At 37.1% G+C, this 21,927-nt stretch overlaps 1 protein-coding gene across 9 annotated transcripts in view; it reads right to left on the bottom strand.

Moving 5' to 3' along the window:
* LOC114455648 (mitogen-activated protein kinase kinase kinase kinase 4-like) overlaps positions 1–21,927 on the bottom strand; it is a 104,290-nt gene that overhangs the window by 41,162 nt on the left and 41,201 nt on the right. For all 9 annotated transcript variants that reach the window (XM_028437016.1, XM_028437020.1, XM_028437021.1 and 6 more), the window contains exons 3-11: positions 15,621–15,677; positions 7,999–8,124; positions 3,641–3,751; positions 3,249–3,339; positions 2,934–3,064; positions 1,724–1,778; positions 1,535–1,613; positions 1,257–1,432; positions 142–214 (exon numbers count right to left, since the gene is read on the bottom strand). In XM_028437016.1, coding sequence (XP_028292817.1) covers positions 142–214; positions 1,257–1,432; positions 1,535–1,613; positions 1,724–1,778; positions 2,934–3,064; positions 3,249–3,339; positions 3,641–3,751; positions 7,999–8,124; positions 15,621–15,677 — 899 coding nt within the window. The remainder of the gene's footprint in view (positions 1–141; positions 215–1,256; positions 1,433–1,534; positions 1,614–1,723; positions 1,779–2,933; positions 3,065–3,248; positions 3,340–3,640; positions 3,752–7,998; positions 8,125–15,620; positions 15,678–21,927) is intronic.

Below are 21,927 nucleotides of genomic sequence, written 5' to 3'. Positions count from 1 at the left end.
TTTGACATTTTGTCAAAATCTGTTATGTACTTTTCATGCAATCCTACTAACAGATAAACAAACATTGGAGGAAATATTACCTCATTGGCAGAGGTAAAAAGGTTATTTTAGTTTTAAACTGAAATGACACCACAAGGTTACCTTGGTTCTCCCTCTTGCTCAGATGCTTCCTCCTCTTCCTCTTCACTACCACTGTATTCATACTCAGTCTCATCTGTAAGAAGACCATCAGGTTCAGTTTGATCACTGTACCAATTAATAAAACTAGTCTACAGTCAAGCAAAATGTGGAAAACAACTTTTAACAACACAAAAATATATTACATAGTACAAAAATATATTCACATTATTACAGATTACAGGGCCTGATTTTCTAATATTATAAATAAAAAAATGCTGAAGCAGATGAACATGCAAAATCTATGTGAGAAAGTCAATGCTGAGGAGATAAAGAGAAAAATTGCAAATGAAGTCAAGAAAAGATAGCAATTTGAAATGAAGAACAGGATTAAAAAATTATCTTATAATTATTCAGTCCAAAAATGTTGAATTCAGGAGTAAAGATTGAAGATTCCAAAGACACACATATCCATTTCATATCCATCATCACAGGCAAAAGCGTTAAATAGATTGCTGGTGTTAATTTGCCAGATACAATCTATGTTGTACAGAGCTAATAGATAACCTTTTCAAAAATGCCCTCAGAGTCTAGAAGCATAAAAAAAAATCAGATGAAAAGGCATGAATGTAAAGCAAAACATAGACATAATATGAGCTGATTAACCCTCCCCCTCCTCCCCCTCCTCCCGACATGCAGGGATGACCCGTTTGGCCCGGTTAGTTGATGGTTTTATCTCACCATCGCAACATTATCAATAATCCACTCATGTCCACACATGTTCTGTGTTAGTGTATGGAGCTGTGAGCTGCTGGATACGTCACAATATCACTCTGTAGCGCCATAATCTCCCTCGTTCCTGCTTCTCCTCCCCAGCTAATGGTAGCATCAGTGGCTAATCTCTCATCTAAAGGTGTACTGCTGACATCTTCAGGGCACAGTTGATCACTACAACACCCCACAGCTTAGATATTGATGAGGGACCTCCGCCAGGGTGTTTTCTAGTAATCCGCGTGAAAAAAACGCAAATGACGAGTTATCTCGTCAATGGCACTGAGCGTTAGGATTTGAAATGACGAGTTATCTCGTCAATGGCACTGAGTGAATTAATTGGATGAGTTCAGCTTTAGAGGACTCACCTTTTTCTCCCCTCTTCTTCTTGGTTCGGTCGATGTGGTCTTTGAGTTGAATACGAACTTGCCTCTCATTGGGCTGATCGCGGATAAACGGGTGTTTGAGCAGCTGTTCAGTGGGAGGCCGCTGAGTGTAGTTCTTCACCAGGCAGCCCTCGATGAAGCTGAAGAACTTCTTTGACCTGTTAGGGTGAAATGTGTGTTACTTTAAATTAAACAACCATCATCCACTTTTGAACATTAAAATCTTGATGGATTGGAATTGGATGAGGAAGTTGACGCACCATTTTTTGGACTTAAGTCTTGGAGGGGGGTTTCTGGGAATGAGGAAGAGTGCTCTCATTGGATGCATGTCACACAAAGCTAGTGAACACAACACAATCAATAAGAGGAAAGATCAGTGACACTAAACAAACTTTAATGCTTGTAAAATGACAAAGTGCAATTAGCTTGGTGCGTATGAGAATACTTACGAGGAGCTCCCTCAGCCATCTCTATAGCCGTGATTCCACATGACCACAGGTCACTCTAAAGAACAGATGATAACATAAGGTTGGTGACTTCTACACTCCTACCGTGAATCTATAGACTCCAACTGACCATGAATAAACTCCGACTCAACTCAGGGAAAATGTGTTATCTCCACAAAGAAAGATAGCGTTTAAACCGACAACCTTCATCTGAGTTTTTAACTTTGAGTAATGCTGTTCGTATAGAACGTGCTGTTTGTATATACATTGAGCACCAATACTACAAAGATGGATTAATATATCTGGGGTTATCTCTTTGTTAGCAGGCTTCACCAAACCAAACATTAGCAATGGTTAGGGTTGCTTGCAGACAATTGCAGACTATTAATGGATAAAATCGTGACACACTGATCAATTTCATTTTAATATGGCACAAACAGGTTTTTTATTCACGTATCCACCTCATTTTGAGTGCAGCCTGTGGCTCTGACGCTGCGTTCAGTATATGCTTAGTAAGCCTTCATCATGACGTGAACCATAGTTTTATTTCATACAACCTGTATTATCTTACAGAACTGAGACTCTCAGCGTCACCAACAGCGTGATATATGAATGAGGCTTCATCAGCAGATAGAGGCCAGTCTATCAAATGAAAATGGACATCTTTCCTATATGATGTGATGGAGTAAATGTAAAGGATTACATGTGACCATCAATATTTTTTCTCTCCTGTCAGTTGTCCGATCTGATCCACAAGAATGACCCGCCCATTCTTGGGCACGTCATTTTCCAAGGAACCGATTGGTCAGGAGGCAGTGTCGTAGTACAGCACACACGGAATAGATCCCAAAAGTTAGTGCAATAAGAGATAATCCATCTTTGTCGTACAGGCCCTGAAAGAATATTTGTGTTTGGTAGATACATCTATTGGAAAGCTTAGTTATTTCCCTTTTAAATGGTTTCATGTTTGTAAGGAACATGTATTTGTGGGCAGAGCAGCAGAGCTGAGTAAGTGGGTTGCACCCATGAAAGATTTCTGCAGAATGCAATGTGTTCACATGTAATAACCTTGCCACAATTTTCTTTCAGTTTTTATCATTTTATGTGTGTCACTGGTTGTAAGAAGTCACATTATTGTATTTCTTTTTACACGTTACTCCAAGTCCTCTACTGTGTCTCAAACTCTTTATGGAGCACCCAGCGTCCTCCTCACCCTGTAGTCGTAGGTTGCATCAGGGTTTTCATCACAGGCGATGACCTCTGGGGCCATCCAATAGGGGGTCCCGATAAATGTGTTCCTCCGGCCCACTGTCCGGTCCAGCTGAGCACTCACACCAAAATCCACTGATGATAAATAAGATCGAGTTAATATAAAAGAAGTACCTCAAAGTAGGAATAATATGGTTAAAACACAAAAAACAGACTAGGTTAGTTAGTGATTTGAATTGGCCAGGCACAAATTTTCAAAGCATCCAAAACTCAGAGTGGGCAGTGATTTAAAAAAAAATAAACCAACATAAAATCCTACCCAGTTTAACTTCAGCATTTTCAGTCAACAGCACGTTTTGTCCCTTGATGTCACGATGGATGACATGATGAGCGTGCAAGTGGGCCAATCCCTGTAGAGATGGAGAGAACCATATTTACCAGCCGTTATCTTACACTATACCCACAATATATCATGTGCCTAATTCTATCATTTTTGTGAGTATTGACTTTGATTAATAATATAATTATAAACACATTTAAATGAATAGAATGTCACTACATGTAGCATTAACATTTAAAAAAAAAAAAGATTGTCTCATTTTTGGATATATTTAAATAACTTGACATTTATATATATATATAGGGTTTTTTAAATCCAGTGATAACATGTGTACATGTTTTTAGAAGTAAATAGCAGTAAGAACAGCTAACCCTGAGTATTTCTCTTGAGATGTAGGCAATCCAGTCCTCCTTGAGCGTGTTGCCTTTGGTATTCTTGACCAGATCTGTGATGGAACCCGCACCACAAAACTCCATCACCAGCTGTAGGACACAGAGCGAGAGAGACAATTTACAGCTAGAAGATAAAGGGCTGTGGCATCGGTTCCCAAAGTGGGGTACGCAAATTGTCATCGGAGGTACGTTGCCAAAAATAAAAAAAATTGGAAACTAGAATCTAAATAGAGCAGCAGTCAGGGGCCTCCAAGCATTGCCACAAATTACACATTGGTAAGATTACTCTCTAGTGGTAACAGAGAAACTCTCACCAAAAAAGTGCAAAAATTATGAGAGCTACAGGTACATTGTTTTGTGCTAGCCAAACATGCTGTCAAGACTTTGATGCCCTTTGCCACCACGTACTTGTGTGAAAGTGGATTTTTAGCTTTGACAAACACGAAAACAAAATACAGAACAAGACTTTGCGTAGAGAAAGATTTAAGACTCAGATTTAAAGGGCCCATGTTAAGCTAAATCGACTTTTCTGTGCTCATAAAAGTGCTATCACATGCCCAAAGTGTTTTTTTAACTGAGTCTCTCAATTGTTAGTTAGAGGGAGATTTGCTCCTTTCTTACTGCAGGGTGAGCACAAACACCTCGCTCCAATTTGATGACGCACTGAGCTGGAGAAGCTGCGCCTCCAGGAAGCTCTCTGCCGTGATTGACATGTAAACAGACACGCCCACAAAGGTGAGCTTTTCAGCGTCCTTTGCGCAGTGCTATGTATGTATTTTCTACAGTCTATGTATGTACTGGCGAATGCCCAGCCCCCACGCTCTGTCTCATGTTTATAAAGCAGCATGAGCTCGGCTACAGAGTAGGTGGGAGGAGGGCGGGCCGTCCTCTGGCCCTACGTCACCAAGCGGGGAGGAGGAAGTCAGTGTCGTCTATAGACACGCCCGCTCATGAATATGCATAAGTAGGCCGCAAATCAGCCTGTTTGTGTAGACTTGCTCAGAAAGTGACTTTTCAGAGGCTAAAACTCTGGAAAACAGGTGAGTTTGGGAAAATAAACCTCAAATACTATGTTTTTGGGGTTCTTAGAACAAATCCCCCATCAACATAACCAACCATGCAACCATACAGGTGCTGATCATGAAATTAAAATATCATGAAAAAGTTGATTTATTTCAGTAATTCCATTCAAAAAGTGAAACTTGTATATTGTATACATTCATTTCACACAGATTGACATATTTCAAATGTTTGTTTCTTTTAATGATGATTATAACTGACAACGAATGAAATCCCCAAATTGAGTATCTCAGAAAAATAGAATATTGTGGAGAGGTTCAATATTGAAGACACCTGATGCCCTGCAAAGGCCTTTAAATGATCTCCAGTCTAGTTCTGTAGGCTACACAATCATGGGGAAGACTGCTGACCTGACAGTTGTCCAAAAGACGACTATTGACACCTTGCACAAGGACGGCAAGATGACACAAAAGGTCATTGCTAAAGAGACTGGCTGTTCACAGAGCTCTATGTCCAAGCACATTAATAGAGAGGTGAAGGGAAGGAAAAGATGTGGTGGAAAAAAGTGTAAAAGCAATAGGGATAACCGTGCCCTGGAGAGGATTGTGAAACAAAACCCATTCAAAAATGTGGGGGAGATTCACAAAGAGTGGACTGCAGCTAGAGACAGTGCTTCAAGAACCACCACGCACAGACGTATGCAAGACTTGGGTTTCAGCTGTCGCATTCCTTGTGTCAAGCCACTCTTGAACAAGAGACAGCGTCAGAAGCGTCTCGCCTGGGCTAAAGACAAAAAGGACTGGACTGCTGATGAGTAGTCCAAAGTTATGTTTTTTGATGAAGTACATTTTGCATGTCCTTTGGAAATCAAGGTCCCAGAGTCTGGAGGAAGAGAGGAGAGGCACAGAATCCATGTTGCTTCAGGTCAAGTGTTAAGTTTCCACAGTCAGTGATGGTTTGGGGTGCCATGTCATGTGCTGGTGTTGGTCCACTGTGTTTCCTTAGGTCCAAGGTCAACACAGCCGTCTACCACGAAGTTTTAGAACACTTTATGCTTCCTGCTGCTGACCAACTTTATGGAGATGCAGATTTCCTTTTCCAACAGGACTTGGCACCGGCACATCCCTGTTCTTGATTGGCCGACCAACTCGCCTGACCTGAAACCCATAGAAAATCTATGGTGTATTGTGAAGAGGAAGATACGAGACGCCAGACCCAACATTGTAGAAGAGGTGAAGGCCACTAACAGAACAACCTGGGCTCTCATAAAACCTGAGCAGTGCCATAGACTGATCGACTCCATGCCACGCCCCATTACTGCAGTAACACAGGCAAAAGGAGCTCCAACTACTTTTTTGTATCGGTCTTAAGTAATATTCTAATTTTCTGTGATACTGAATTTGGGGTTTTCATAAGTTGTCAGTTATAATCATCAAAATTAAAAGAAATAAACTTTTGAAATATATAAGTCTGTGTGTAATGAATTAATATAATATACACGTTTCACTTTTTGAATAGAATCACTGAAATAAATCAACTTTCTCATGATATTCTAATTTTATGACCAGCACCTGTATGTGCAACATGAATAACATACACAAAAATGTTTTATAAAATGCATTAACTAAACTATCCAGACATTCAGGGGTCTCCTCACCGGCTCATTAGACAATTGATACTAAATAATAAGTTGTGGCAAATTTTTCTCGTTTTTCTCTAGATTATCTCCTGTTGTGCAACACTTACATGTATATAGTATTTTAAAAAAAGGAGGGGGCAATTTCTGCCAGTAGAAAATCTAAAAGTGTTTTCACACCAGTCCAATATAAACACACTCTGAGTGTTTTCCTGTGAAAGTTTTGGTTAGGTGTGAAAACACTCATTAAACTCTCATTTGGAGTGAAAAAGTAGACTCTGGCTATCTTAAAAATATGATTCTATTTTCATTTGCATCTGAATCAAGGTGCAGTTGAATCACAGTGTAAATGTTAATGAATCAACCAGAAAAGCAAGTGAAACACAGATGAGTTGTTATTTTTCCAACCACAGCAGCGCTTTGTAGTTTCTCACTCTCAACTGCAACAGTTGCTGCACAAAGGAAGAACATAACATCTTTGCACTCTTGAGTGCCCATTCTACTTGATGAACATAAGGAAACTGTTGTAAATGCAAATGGGAAAAACAGAGAAACAGCAATAATTTCTTGGCAAAGAATTAAGTCTTAATTTTTAGGTATGAAAGTCAGAATACGTTCATGTAAAATAATCCAACACAATATTTGTAATTTGCCTTATTCTCTAACAATCTGTGTGAGGTTGTTTGTAGATCAGACAATAAACAGAGTTTTACACATTGCATGTTCTTCATGAGGAGTCAGTGACATAAAAGTGACCCTGAAGAGAGCGAACAGCGTGAAACCACAACAGTGAAGGCTGTAAAAAGGTGTCTGTCAGAGCAGCTGTAAAAACAAACAAGGGCAGTTCTGTGGAGAGAGATAAATCTGTTCTCTCCAGGAACAGCAGAGTTAAAGAGTCACAGAACAAAGTCAGCCTCCCTTCAACAAAGGAGCAACATCTAAACCTCTCCGGCTTACTTCAAATCCTCATTTCTTTAATAAACTAGGGGAATTATTTTCTATCTTCTGTATTCTCCTTTTGTTGTCACTCTCTGCTTTTTGTTATTTCATAACCCTTTTCAATTAAACTCTATTCTAATTTCTCTTAATGCTTAATGTCTTCTAGGCAATTTAAAGTTTTCTGTAGTGAAAAATCTCTAACAAAGTGAATTACAGCTTATTTAACAAATTTCCATTCAATACCAATCGGGTTGAATAAACTTGATTTACTAATCGATCAGTTAAACTATTGTGTTCTGTTCTCAGGCCATTTTTACAAACATCTTGTCATTAATTCATCCTGCGGTCTGGACTGACATGTTAAGGTGACTTTTCTGCTGCAAAAATGTACATTTGTTCACACACCATTATCATTTCTAATTCAGTTTGGCCCTCTTGATTTTTTAATAACAAATATGTTAAATTTAGAAAACTATGGATTCTGTATCTCCGTTTGACAGTTTCGACTGCCTTATGTAGTTTTCAGGCTAATAAAGAAAACAACTTATTTTTAAACTTTGTGTGGTAATCTAGTTCATATTATATCAGTTTATTTCAAACATTAAGGCAAAAACAACATCAAAAATCAAACAAAGAAGAACTTATAGTAGTGCTTGACTACTACAACAGGTTATATTAGAGAGTGTTTCTAATCTTGTGTATCTGCCATGTATGTGCGTCCAATTCTCATTTATAAACTTACCCAGAGCTGGTCATCATGACCAGGTGGGCTTTTCTTGATGAAGGCTCCATAGTAGGTGGCAATGTTCCTGTGGTGGGAATACTTCTTCAGCATGTTGATTTCTAGCTTAATTTCCTCCTCTTCATCCTAGAAGGCAGCAGGAGAAATGATAAAAGACACAGTTACTGGAAATATGAGACACAATGGAGGCTTTATTTGGTAAAGAGAGCCAACAGGTCATACAGTGTTATCAAGTACGTCACACAACCATTTGGTTTTGATGCTTCAAGGCAGTATGTCTGTCTTATTTTTCAGGCTTCCAGCCAACTAATCAACCAACAAACCAGACTGCTGACCCGGGAAATCCTTCTGCTAATCCCATCCCTATAGCAGCCTGAGGAGACCAGCAGTTGCTCAGCAGGTGAGCCAGACGTTCTGTCCGTCATTAACACAAACTGGTAACAAAAGAAGCACCTAAAAAACACCTTTACTTTAACATTTTACTTGATAGTCAAACAGCTTCACATGACTTTTGTTTAAACGTCTATGATGGAACGGCAGAAGTTATTGCCAAATTCTACTTGTGACTTTGTCTTCTCCTTGACCTGAAAACGCAATTGATTTAGTTTTTTTTTTTCTGTCTGTGCTTGTAAAAGCAGGCAGAGAAAAAGGCTTTGGAATGCACTTTAAGGGCTTCACAGCAAATAAAGGTCAAAACATCCCGGTAGGTAAAAACGACTCGCGTTTCCAGCTGAAAATATGAACAGTTCCCCCTGTGGTAGTGGCTTCATAGCTGAGAAAAACAGGCCACGTGACTTTACCTGTTACCATTATGACTAATGAAAAGCTGTCTAAGTCTTTCCCCCATGCTCTGCACAACATGCATGGGAATTATTATGTAGCACAGATTGGCTACGCTAAAGGCACTTCTAGTTTTAGGTGTTGTGCACTGGTATGGAAAAATGGTTAAATGTTTTAGTGTTATTCATTTTTCTGTTTCATATTTTTTTATTGATGTGTATACAAGAACATCAAAGGCACTTAAATATACCAGGGCACATTAGTGTCAGCATTAAACGTTTGTATACAACATTCAATTTTCATATTTTTAAGAACAAATAACAATTACAAGAAACAAAACCAGACAATTGAATGAAAAAAGTACTTAGACAGTCTACAGAAATATTAATCTGGGAACTTAAACATAGGAGTAAATAAAATAAATAACTAATAATGTTCAAATTAAAAACAATTAAAAAATTAAATTAAATTTGAAAAAAAATAATTAAAAAAAAGGAAAGAAGGAAATGTGGGGATGGTTATGTTGTCGCAAAAATATTGATAAACGGTTGTCATTTATTATAGAATTTTTTCAACTTTCCCCTTCTTGAGTGTCTAATTTTCTCTACTTTTAAAAATGACATAACCTCCTTAATCCATTGAGTGTTGGAATGGGCTGTTGTTGATTTTAATTAAGGAGGAGGTGGCATCTAGCAATTACGGAGGTAAAAGCTATTACTTCCAATTCTTTAGTAGAGTACCGAGTATACTCTTTAGGAAGACCAAAAAGACCAATGTGTGGTGAAGTGGCAATTAGGAGTGTGATGATATCTCGATACGGCGATATATCGCAATATTTTTTTGTATCGCACGATCGATTATCGATATGCTCGCGCTAAGTATTTTTTTTTCCAAAAACTTTTCTGCTTTTTTACTAAAATGTGCAGGTAGGTCTTCACATAACTGTTGTCACTTTTTGTTGAAGGAACCAATATATTGTTTACTGGAATATTGCACTATAATGGTGTCACTGGTAAGAAAGACCCTATTCTTGTTTACAGAAAGCACTATTGGAGATACTTATTCATTTACATTGGTATGTTGACACTTATTTACAGAAATGTTGCACTAAAATAGTGTCACTGTTCATAGGACACTTTTTCAATTTATTGTCTTTCTGTAATATAAAATAAAAATTGTATTTTTTCACTTAATCTTTTTTTTTCTTGTTATGTCATAGATTATCACAGATTGATTTCTGACCAATATATTGACAATAGCAGTATTGTCATATCGTGAGATAATTGTCATCATGAGCTTTGTATAGCGTATCGTATCGTGAGGTACCCAGAGGTTCCCACCCCGAGTGAGAATAGTTTTTTAGAGAACCTTGTTGAAGTAAATTTGCCAAAAATTTGTCAAGGCTGAGCAAAGGAAGAACATATGAGTAAGACTGGAAGGTGAGCCTCCACATCTGTCACAAACATCCACTGTATTTGGGAAAATCGGTGCCAACCTTGTCTTTGAGTAATGACATCTAAACACAACTTAAAACTGAGTGTTCTTTATTTTTAAATGGAAAACAGTGCACATGAATAATACACAGTCATGTTTTACCACATTTCAATCAACTAATGAGGATCAATCCAACCAGCAGGTAATTCATCTCGGACACCAAATTAAAGTGAAAAAGAATGAAAAAATAAAACCTAAAGCTCGAAAAAGAAAAAAGACGGTTATGTTTTCTTCCAATGAGACTGAACATTTCAATTTTCTGTTAAGAGTAAAGCTTTCACACATTCCCATTTTTCACTTTCACACTTCTGACAGGACATGGAGCAATGGGAGAGAGTGGGAGGTGAGATGAAGACAGACAGACATCTTTAATGTGTCTATTTAAGCTCTCTTTGACTCTCTAAACAGATAAAATAAGTAACAAAGTATAAGCTAAAAACCTAATTATTCAGTCTAGCTTTTATGTTTGCTTTATACTTTTTTATGTTTAGAATTTTAGAATGTAAGTCTTTAAAGTATTTTATTATTGTTGTGTTTCACTTTTTCTGTTTCTATGCTAAATTTAATGTTTCACATTTTATAAATTCCTCCGTTAGACCTTTCTATTTTGTTTTTCTTTGTTTCTATGGTTTTATTGACCCTTATATTGACCATGAGTCTATAAATAAAGATGACTATCTATCTATCTATCTATCTATCTATCTATCTATCTATCTATCTATCTATCTATCTATCTATCTATCTGTCTGTCTGTCTGTCTGTCGGTCTGTCTGTCTATCTACTTACTTCTGTGTGCATTAGTCTATAAATCTTTTTATTATTTTACCTTTTGTCAATCACTTTAGTGAAATCCTGTTAAGCACTTTGGAGTACAATTAAATTAGTAAGAAATGTGCTATATCAATAAAGTGTGATTGATTTTGGCTAACTGTTACGTTTGCTAAAATGCTGAATTATTGAGCACTGTAATAAACCAATAAATACAAATACAAAAATCTATAGTCAAGTCATAATCATCATCATCTTCATCATCATATGTGATGATGATGATGATGATGACATCAAATACTTGATTAGTAATACTGTATATTCGTGAAGAAGGCTGTCTAATTTTCTTTGTGAATACAGTCAGTCTTCTTCTGCCCCTTTTCCTTTGAATGTGGGTCAGAGCACGCACACACACACGCACGCACGCACGCACGCGCGCGCGCACGCACGCACACACACACACACACACACACACACACACACACACACAGATGTGAAGCAGTTTAACAGTGTTATTTGTTTTCGTGTCACATGAGTGCACGAGAGCTCCTGTGGTTCCTCTGCAGGTTTCATACACACGGATTCAAGTTTCACGACATACAAACGTTTCCAATGCAGACATCTTACTCGACTCAGTCGTCATTTTTGGCAGGTACCCACACAAAACAAATGTGAGTATTAAGGAAAAAAACCGCCAAAACGTGTGGAAATTGGGCTGCTTTTAACATTGTGTGGAAGGAAAACCACCGTCTCTGAAATTCCAAAACAAACAACCACTAAAATTATATATATATATATATATATATATATATATAAACGTGTTTCTTTCAGGTAATAGTTTGTCAAGAGATACATTGTTGACATTACTGTTAAATGCAATATGTATAAATGCATAAACGCACTTCCAATAAAGTGAAGTTTGTCAAAACTGTTTTTTATTTTTATGTTGACGAGGCGTGGGTGTTGTTGGCAGCTGAAACTAATAAAGTAACTTATATTCTGACTTAGTTACTTTTAGAATCAAGTAATTGCTAAAGTAACTAGGTTACTTTTTAGTAAGTTAAGTAATCATTAATCAGTGGTCACATTTATTTTTCAAGGTAAGTGTGGCAACAGTGGTCATAACAAAATAAATCTATACTTCAGAAGAACTTCTGTCTTTGCCTATAGAAAAACTGAGACTAAAATCTGAACCAATCTCCCAAAAAAATCGGTTTGATATAAATGTACGTCTTTGACAGTGTCAAAGTGCTGGGTGTCTACTTTCCTTTAGAAACATGTCAACTTGAAGCCAGAGGGAACAACAAAGATGTAAAAAAAAAAAAAAAGAAAAAGAAAAAGAAAGAAAATGCTGCTTGTGCACAAAAGAATACAAAACTCCTCCAAATATGCTGTATTGTCTTCCTTTTCATCCATCCAAGACCATGTATGTATGAGTGCATTTGTAGATCATAACATCAGCTCTATCATACTGACAATCCATCTGATTTATTTTAAAAATACAATCCTAAATCTTTGAAAGAAATTGCCTTCAGTCTTCTAAATGACACAAGTAAAGAAAAAGTGATTAAAAATCTATGCACACACTGATTCTTTTCAGGAAGTCTACAGAAAACAGTAGAGTCACCTCAAAAATGTCTGTGTGAGTATTTTTCCAGAGTTGAAGGGGAAAGACCACCCTGAGAGGAGCCGTAGATCACAAACACTAGCTGGATCTTCTTGCATGTAGACCATAATTATGAACACTGGCTGTAATTATGCAGATAGAAACATGCATAAGGGACTGTAAAAAGATGCTCTTTAGAAGAAGAATATCTAACATTAACATTAAAAGAGTTTTGAAGATGTTCAAACCATGTCATCCAGCCATGTGACTCCTGTTAAACTCACTCAAATCTGTGTTCACGTCATCCATTTTTCCAATTTTTAATACTTATGGTATTCGCTAACTTAATGGTCCTCTATTATGAAAATTTTTTTTTTCTGGTCTCTACATCTATAAACTGGTCCTCCCTGAGCCTGCCAACTCCCAGAATGAGGAAAACAAGCGATTCCTGCATGGTCTCTGCAGCCCACCATCTGGTAAAACGACGCTCCTACAGGCTGTTCAGATTCAGCTCCTGTCGTGACATCACCAAAGGACTCATTGGCCACGTTACATAATGTTTTTTAATTTGGAATTTGTTATTCCCAATTAAATCATTCGGAATTAAAGTGTTCTGCTTCGTGTTTACATGGAAATAGTAATTCCCAAACTGAGGTTTACATGTAAAACCCGTTACTCGGCTTTAGGTCATTCCACTTTAGGTCTGGAGTTGGGAAGGTTCTGATTGGTCAGGGGCAAACGTGACGTATCACGTCTATCAGGAAAAACAAACAACAACCTTTTATTGTCGACTGTAACACAGAATGACCACACATAAGAACCGTTTTCACTTTTATTTTGATTGTAGTTTTGAAGTAGCAGCTCAACAATAACACATGGTTTCAGTTTGAACCACGGAGCGGAAGAAGAGAAAGGAACTAATCACCAGTAAAAAAGCCCAGTAAAACTCCAAAAATCAATCACCAGGAATAATTATTTGCTCCCTGGTAAAGATAGTAGCTCTAACAACAGGTAAAATGATAAACTGGTGATATTACAGCCTGTACACGCAGTATGGGGACACATTTATTCCGCCTCCGATCCTAGTGCCTGCTGTTTGGTGAAGCCTGTTCCGTTTACCATATTTACCGAGTTTACTGTGTGTGTTTAATAAGTCAGTGTGTGTCCGTGTGAAACTCTGCATGTTTATGCTTCTGTCTATCCACTCTTTTCATTATATCCAGGCTCTTATTAAACAGGCTGGAGTCCTGGCCGCCGCCATCTTGGATTATGTCGTCAGCAGCGAGTCATCGCCGCAAGTCGCGCAAAATGACCCGAATTAACTTAAAGCGGAATTAACCAAGTTAAGTGTTGACAAGAAAGAGGAATTATCTAATTCGGAATTAAAATCCAAATAAACAAGCCACTTAATTTGGATTTAAGTTTAATTCGGAATTCAATTAGCATTAGGAATTAAGTGTTTACAAGGTCAGGTTAAAGAGGAATTAACTTTAATTCTGCTTTAAAGAGGAATTAAAGCTCCCATGTGAACGTGGCCATTGACATAGGCCGTCCTCCTCTGAGCGGTGATAGGAGTCTTTGTGACACAATGAGACACAGCGGTTGGACAAAACAGTGGACTATCACATTGAATGGACTATTCCTGTAATCACTAGAGGAGATGATGACAAGAAAGCGACTCAGCAGCTTTGGAAAGCATTTGAAGTGTTCGAACTCCTCTGCTTTTTGCTGCTCCTGCTGTGGTTCTGCAGACATACGTATACTGCTGGTGCACGGCGCACACACACTTCATGAAACAGTGTTTTTCTTACTCACAATCACAATAGCCACCTAAATAGCCATGTGATTTACTTTAATGTGCAGTTTTTTTGGCTGTGTGCGAATAGCAAAAGAAAATCGCTAGTGATCAACTGTTGTGTGACGTGACGTTTATAGACACGCCCACTCAAACAGCCCTGTTTTCGAATTAGTCAGAAAGTGACTTTTCAGAGGCTAAAACTCCATTAAACAGGTAAGTTTGGGAAAATAAACCTCAAATACTATGTTGGGGTTTTTAGAACAAATGGAGATGGATGAAAAATAGCATAATATGTTACCTTTAAAATAAGTTACTGTTCATAACACTAACGTAAGGTCACTGTTCATATTGTACATTTTACTTTGTTTTATATTGTATAATGTTGTGCTCCTGCTGTTCTACATGTTTCAACCATTGTTGTTTTTTTTCATGTTTCTCTTTTGTACACTTGTTATTTTGTATTTGTCCTGATGCTAACCCAGGTCATCACTGTAAACGAGAATTGGTTCTCTATGACCAACTTATTTACTTACAGTATATATATATATATATATATATATATATATATATATATATATATATATATATATATAAACATGTTTTTCTTTCAGGTAATAGTTTGTCAGGAAATACCATGTTGACATTACTGTTAAAAATGCACTTCCAATAAAGTGATTTTTGGCAAAACAGTTTTTTATTTTTACAGTATGTTGAGGAGGCGGGGGTGTTGTTGGCAGCTGCTAAATGTAACTATAAAGTAACTAGTTATTTTGTATCTGTCCTGATGCTGGTTCTTGGCCAGGTTGTCAATGTAAATTGGTTCTCAATGACCAACTGGTAAAAAAAAAAAATAAAAAAAAAAAATATATATATATATATTTATATACATATATTTTAAAGACATGGCTTTAGGTTTCATAAAAGACAAAGGCCTGGGCTGGACTGCGGCGATTCTGGGCTTTTAAGGTCCATCAGTTGAAGAGTATAAAAAGGCACCCATCACTTGTCTACAAAAGTTATTTCAAATGGAAAATGTTTTTTGTTTCACAGTTTTTCTGGTGTCTTGGTGCCTACTGTTGTTAGTAACAAAACTAACTATAAAATCACATAGCTGAAGCTACATTTTTCACAGCAGACATTGATCACTGCATTTGAAAAGCTTCCAGTGTTACTCACCTCAGTGACATCCATGACCTTGATTGCCGCCAGCTGTCCTGTTTTGACATGTCGGCCCTGTGAAGAAAAAACAGAAACGGGAAGAGATGAGGAAACAATAAACTTTCAGTACAACACAAACAAGTCGTTCAGTCATTCAATTTCAAATATCAATCACTGTTGAAAACACAAGATGACAGCAGCAATGACAGTTTCATGTACAAATATTGCTAATTATCGGCAAGACCCAAAAAACCTGTTTGGGCCCATACTATGAAGCTGGATAATTATATCCTGGATTTATTTCCGTTAGCGGGCTTCATCGAACCAAACATTGTCAGTCAGACAGAAGCTGTCCTACGAATTTTGATTACAACTCGCTAGGTTAAACATGTTGATTCCAGTCAGGCTACATGCGCACTCTTGAGACAAAGGTGGAGATTGCAGCGTCAGACCAATCACAATCACAAATAGTGTAGAGCAACTTACATCACAAATGATGAATAATTCTTTAAAAATATGAAGAATTAAAATCCATAATTCAGACCAAAAACAACACTGTTACTGCAGTAAAAGCAGCACGTAATTAATGCAGGAATTGATGATTGTTATTGCTTAAATTAGTGAGATTATAAACGGAAAATAAACAGACACTGATCAGTTTCACTTTCTCTTTTACCTTGTCTGTGGCTCTGATGCTGCGTTCATACAGCTCAGCCTAAATCATAAAGTGGAATATATTTATATTTTATTATCTTACAGGACTGAGGCTGACTTATTTCACTTATTTCATTTTATCAGATAAAAATGTCTACATTTTCTATAGGATGCCATCATCGGTAAATGAAAGGGTTGCATCGATGTTTAAATATTCTCTCCTGTCAGATCAGATCCACACAGTGTTCACACAATAATCCTCCTTTTATTGGATGGGTTGTTTTCTAAGAGATCTGATTGGTCAGGAGGCGGGACTTTAGTACTCGCTCAGATCTTATCCAGAACAAAAGCTGGTCCCGACCAGGTTAGTCGTTCAGCCTAAGCTACCGTGGTGATTTAGCTCCGAAAGACATTAGCCAGCTTCGTAGGACAGCACACAATGATAAAATCCCGGAAGTTAGCACGATAAGATGAAATCCAGTTTCGTAGTACAGGCCCTTTGTGTTGAGAAGCTTGTTGAGCTTAGACGGTATCTTCTGATTGACAGGTTGGAGGTTTGATCCCCCACTGAACCTTATGTTATTCCTGATTACTGGATTAGCACCTGTCTGTCACCTTTGGTGTTTGAATGTGCCTGACATTGTAAAGTCCTTAGGGGCTAATTTAAAGAATACAAACATGACACCCATGTCTCATGGACAAAGTGTGATGAGTAGGTGACACTAAGCTAAAAGGAAAGGCTATTTATCATTTAGCTTCAATCCAGTTTCCTCTGATATGACCTCCTCATATTCAAACGTCTTGTGTTTTTATTCTACCGTTGAAAAATGTGTAAGCCTGAGCATAGTTTCTGTAGCAATAACAAGGATACCCATCATGACAGAGCTTTAATAAGGTGGATGAAAAATCTTTCTTTAATATAATAAAAAATGATATCGAGGACTCTTGTGTGCTTTAAAAAGGCTTAATTAATAATTATTTGATTGATTACATGGTACGATAATAAGATATACATGAATTTAATGGACAAAAATACAGTGTTAAATCTGTTCAAATATATTACTCTGTGAATTTCAGGTTACTGTATAGTATCAAGTGTTCAAATTAGGGAAAATTTAAATAAATATTATGCAATAATTCTTATATAAATTAGTTTAAGTATCTCTTCATATTCTGGGTTCTCAAAAATGTTTTGTGGACTACATCTCAAAAGCCCCAAGAACTCAGGATTTCATTCTAAGGATAATTATTTTTGCAACAGATGCCATGTAGTTACCCTCAGGAAGTTGTGGAAAATATGTAAAACAATATATATATATTTACTACCTCAAAAGGTGAATTCTATTAGATTTTTTTAATTTATTTTTTTTATTTTAAATCCATCTAAAGCATTTATCACCCTCTAATCATTGCTGATATTATCAATGAAACCTTTTTTTCTGTACTATATCTTAGGTTGAACCTACACCAATAAATACATGTAAAGAGAGTTTCTAGATAGTAATAGCAGCTCATTATTAAAGGGCGAGCAGTTGAAAACTCTGCTGTCGTCCATAATAGATATTTGCTATTCTGTGTGAATTATTTTGGTCATTTCTGTTTAAATTGAATCACTTTAAAGACATAACTCTAGAACAATCCACAGTTCCGAATGTTGCTTGTTTTTTAAAAAGCGACATATCTGTTGTTTGCTGGGTTTCTCTCTGCACTACCATTGTTTACCTTCCTCTTCCTCTTCCCTTTGCTCCAGTTTGTGGTCTGCCTTAGCCTCCTGCTTCTGCTCTGCCCTTTGTCTCTATTTAGATGACATGCATGGCTCAACACAATGAGCATTTCAAACAGAAAATTCAAACTTTCCTGAGAACAAAGATACTTATACTGCATATTGTACTGTCACTTTAGAATTGGCTTCTTTATTTTATAAAATATCTACAACAAATATTTACCATAGAAACAAATCCTATAGTTCCTTCACTGTATTGAATCGAATCATATCGAATCATTTCGTATCAAATTGGTCTGTAAAAAAATCGTTTTTTAATCTGTGTATCTAGATGCATATCGAATCATTTATCACAGGGACATGTGCGACCCTATTAATTACACAATTAATGTTGTAAATTGGTTTACAAAAATAAAAATATATAACAGAGGGAAAAAACACCTAAAATGCACCTTAAACACGACTTTCTTGTTTACACATGCTGTTAAAACAAGTTGTTTTGATTTAAAAATGTAAATGAATTGTTGTTACCACAAACTTTACAAAATGTTTACTTCCTATTTGAGAGTGGAAATACATGTAATTATACACACGCAATGGCTACAAAATATGGCTTAGTGTTCAGGCTTTTTTATTTATTTAGAAAATGGATAGTGCACATTAATAAACATATGAAACGTGTAAATAAGTCAGATTTAAATTTTTTTAATTTGGACCCAATTGAACATGTACAGCTGAACAGATTTGGTAAGATATCCAAATATCAAAATGTAAACATGAGTTTGTTTTTATGACAGCTTATAAAACAACATATTTTGACAAAACCATTATTTTTTTTAATTAAAAAAGCGACCACAAATATTGTGTTTCAGTTTAAGTTGATTCTTCCTCGTCCTCCTGCCTTCATTCTTAAAGCGGCAGTTATTTTGCTGCCAGCTCCCCTGTCATTCCTGCAGGTAACTCTCTCAATCAGAGTTGACCTTTCGTTGCCGCACATGCCCTCTGGCAAACCTCAACAGGTTCATCTCTCATCGCTCAGACTGTGGACCGCACCAACTAAATGAAGGGAGCGAGATACCCCTGGCTCGGGTATCACAGTCCCTTTCCCAGACAAAGGAAACATGATACTGCTGGAAAAAAATGCAGGTTCATGCAGCAAAATAATGCAGATTAAAACTCTCTGTTTCATGTCAGTGAAAGCATTTAATCAATGTTCAGGTTTAAATGCCCACCAATCATTTTATGAGGTTGCACAAATCCATTGTTCTGTCACTGTATTCAAGACTATTGCCCACAAAGTCAATAGCTCATATATATATATATATATATATATATATATATATATAAATCTACTACTACTACTAAACACAGTTTACTGCAGAAAGTGATTTGTTGCCGACACTGTAATCTAAAGCAGTTCCTAAAAATCTGCATTTTATTTTACTCTATGATGAATATCAATTTCTTTTACTGCCTGAAAAAAAATGTTTCTGCTGTAAATTGTGCTTTTAACCCATTTTAAAAGGTCTTGTAGTTTCGACTTCTTTAACACTGTCTTTGGAAAGTATTTTTATGGTTTAGTGTAATTTTGAAAAGTTGGACAACTACTTTCTAACTGGGTGCAAAAAGGAAAAATGTTTTTGTGTGGTAAAACAGAAAACAAAGCATACACACACATATGGAGGCCAACATGCTGTGTGATGCCATATGAGCAGTGGTGACATCATGACAAACAAATGGAAGAACGGTGAGTTTTATTCCTCAGGTCTGATTTCATAAACACACCTTGAACTCCAGAAGAACACTCAGGACTGTCACACACCCTGAAAGGCTTCATAACATGTGTATATGAGTATGTGTAATTATTAATTCCCAATTCGGATGCACTATAAAAACACAAATTATCAACATACTGTAGTGCGTCTTTCTTCGTGTTGACGTCTGGGAGGAAGGTGACCTCCCAAGAAATCATCAGCCTCCGCCACACAGACAGACTTATAAGAGTTAAAAGATGACATCATCTTTGTTCTGGTTCCTTGTTTTTTTTGCAAACGAGACACAGATGGACACATACTGACACACATAAACATTCATTGTCCGACTAACAAAGAAAGAACTGGAAAGCTTGTTCCACAGCAGCATTTTGGAGCTTTTGATTGTGTGGTTTACGAAGTGCAACAAGAGAAGATTTAAAAACCAACTTCTGCAGGAGAAAAACAAAGAAAAAGAGCAGTCTGCCTTTGAAATTGCATTGTAAATATTCAAATACACTTCACGTTCTAACTAGTGATGCAACAAAAATTCGGCCACAGAAAATTTGCGTCAGAAAATGGCCCAACAGTTAATTTTCAGTTTTTAGTTAAAACACTTTTTTCACCAAAACAATGTGGCCGAAACAGGATGTTGTGATGACCCGCACAGTCAGTACGCATTTGTTTAGAAATGAGCCAACTCAACTGCAAAGCGGTCGTATTTCAGTACATTTGCACTAAAGCGTATTCTACGCAGAGGTTGAGACGGAGCACGGAATGAAAACAATGAAACATTGTCAACAACAGTAAAACAACTAGACACAAACAAAAACCACTTTTATATTTTCATTTAACAAATTTTAAATTGTGTTTTATCATATAGCCTAATAAATCATTTTTATGACTGAGATTTTGTAGGTTTTTGATTTAGTCATTGTATAATGTCCTCCCAAGTACAGGCGACTTGCATAGATGGGGTCCTAGAAAAACACCAACATTTCCACATGTAGCATGAGCACATCATAAGATAAGCACATTGAAAGCCCTGCAGAATGACCCCATAGCCAGGTGCTAAAGGAGGTAGCGGACAACATCTGCACAGGAAGCAAGCAATGCAAGCATCAACCCGGCACAATATTGTCTTCATCACATTAGGCTGCTGGCATCGGCTCACGCCTGGCAGCAAAAGGCGGACTTTGGTGAGAGAATTAAATTCCTAGAGCACATAGTGAGGACGTCACTCAGTCCAGATTTGGTGACATTAGACTCCTTAGGACACACAGTCCACAGAGAAAATCTGATTGAGGAAGCCCATGAGCGAAACAGGGCCAAATTCTTGGAGAGTAGTTGAAAATTCTTGAAGGCTTCCACTGCTCTGATCACTCCACGCTTTTTAATCAGCACCATTCAGGCCAACACACAACACTTTATAATGTTGGAGTCAATTAAACCCTCCTATGATCTTTCAGATGCTGTCACCTTTGACCTCAAGGTTCAACTCTGAGAAGAGAAGGAATCTGGGTTTCCCAGTAAAGTCAGTGTCTACTAATGTGCACCGAGTAGCAGTGGCTCTATTCGTTGCCATATTTAGACATTTCTTGCATATTGAACCGCATAAAGGCCTTTGTTCACATACAGAGAGAAGTACAATTTTTCTGAAAGCCTCTATTGGGGGCGTAAACGCACAGTCACTGTTATAAGACCAATGATCTGGATGTATTCCAATGCTGAGCTCAAGACTTTTCACCAGTAAAATATGGATTATGTAATTAAGTAATTTCCCCCTGGGATAACTTAAGTGATTGTGATCCTGATCCTTAACAGAACCTGAAGAAAGAAGGTTCTGTTAATGTTTCCTTTTTTCCTAGCAACCCTCACCAGGTGGTTAAAAACAATGTTTTTAAGAAAAGGCTCAACACATTAGGAATCTCTTTATAATGAATTTGAAGAACCAAATGATAGTAAGATGGAATAGGCTCCTGCATCCGATGAACCTGTTCACAAGAAGCAGGTAGAGGATCTGCTAACTTCAGTTTAAATGAATGTGCATGTTTATTTCCAACAGTGTTTACTCCTTTTGAATCTTAATGCTGTCTTGAATCTAGCTTAATAGTAAAAACATAGTAATAGTGATATATTTTTTAACCTGATGTGAATGCACCTTATGATGTTCTCTCACCCGTTCCTCAATGTTCGA

The sequence above is a fragment of the Gouania willdenowi genome, chromosome 21 (genome assembly GCF_900634775.1).
Source record: "Gouania willdenowi chromosome 21, fGouWil2.1, whole genome shotgun sequence".
NCBI classification, from domain to species: Eukaryota; Metazoa; Chordata; class Actinopteri; order Blenniiformes; family Gobiesocidae; genus Gouania; species Gouania willdenowi.
The sequence above is the reverse complement of the archived record's forward strand: the minus strand, read 5'-3'. Positions and strand labels throughout refer to the sequence as shown.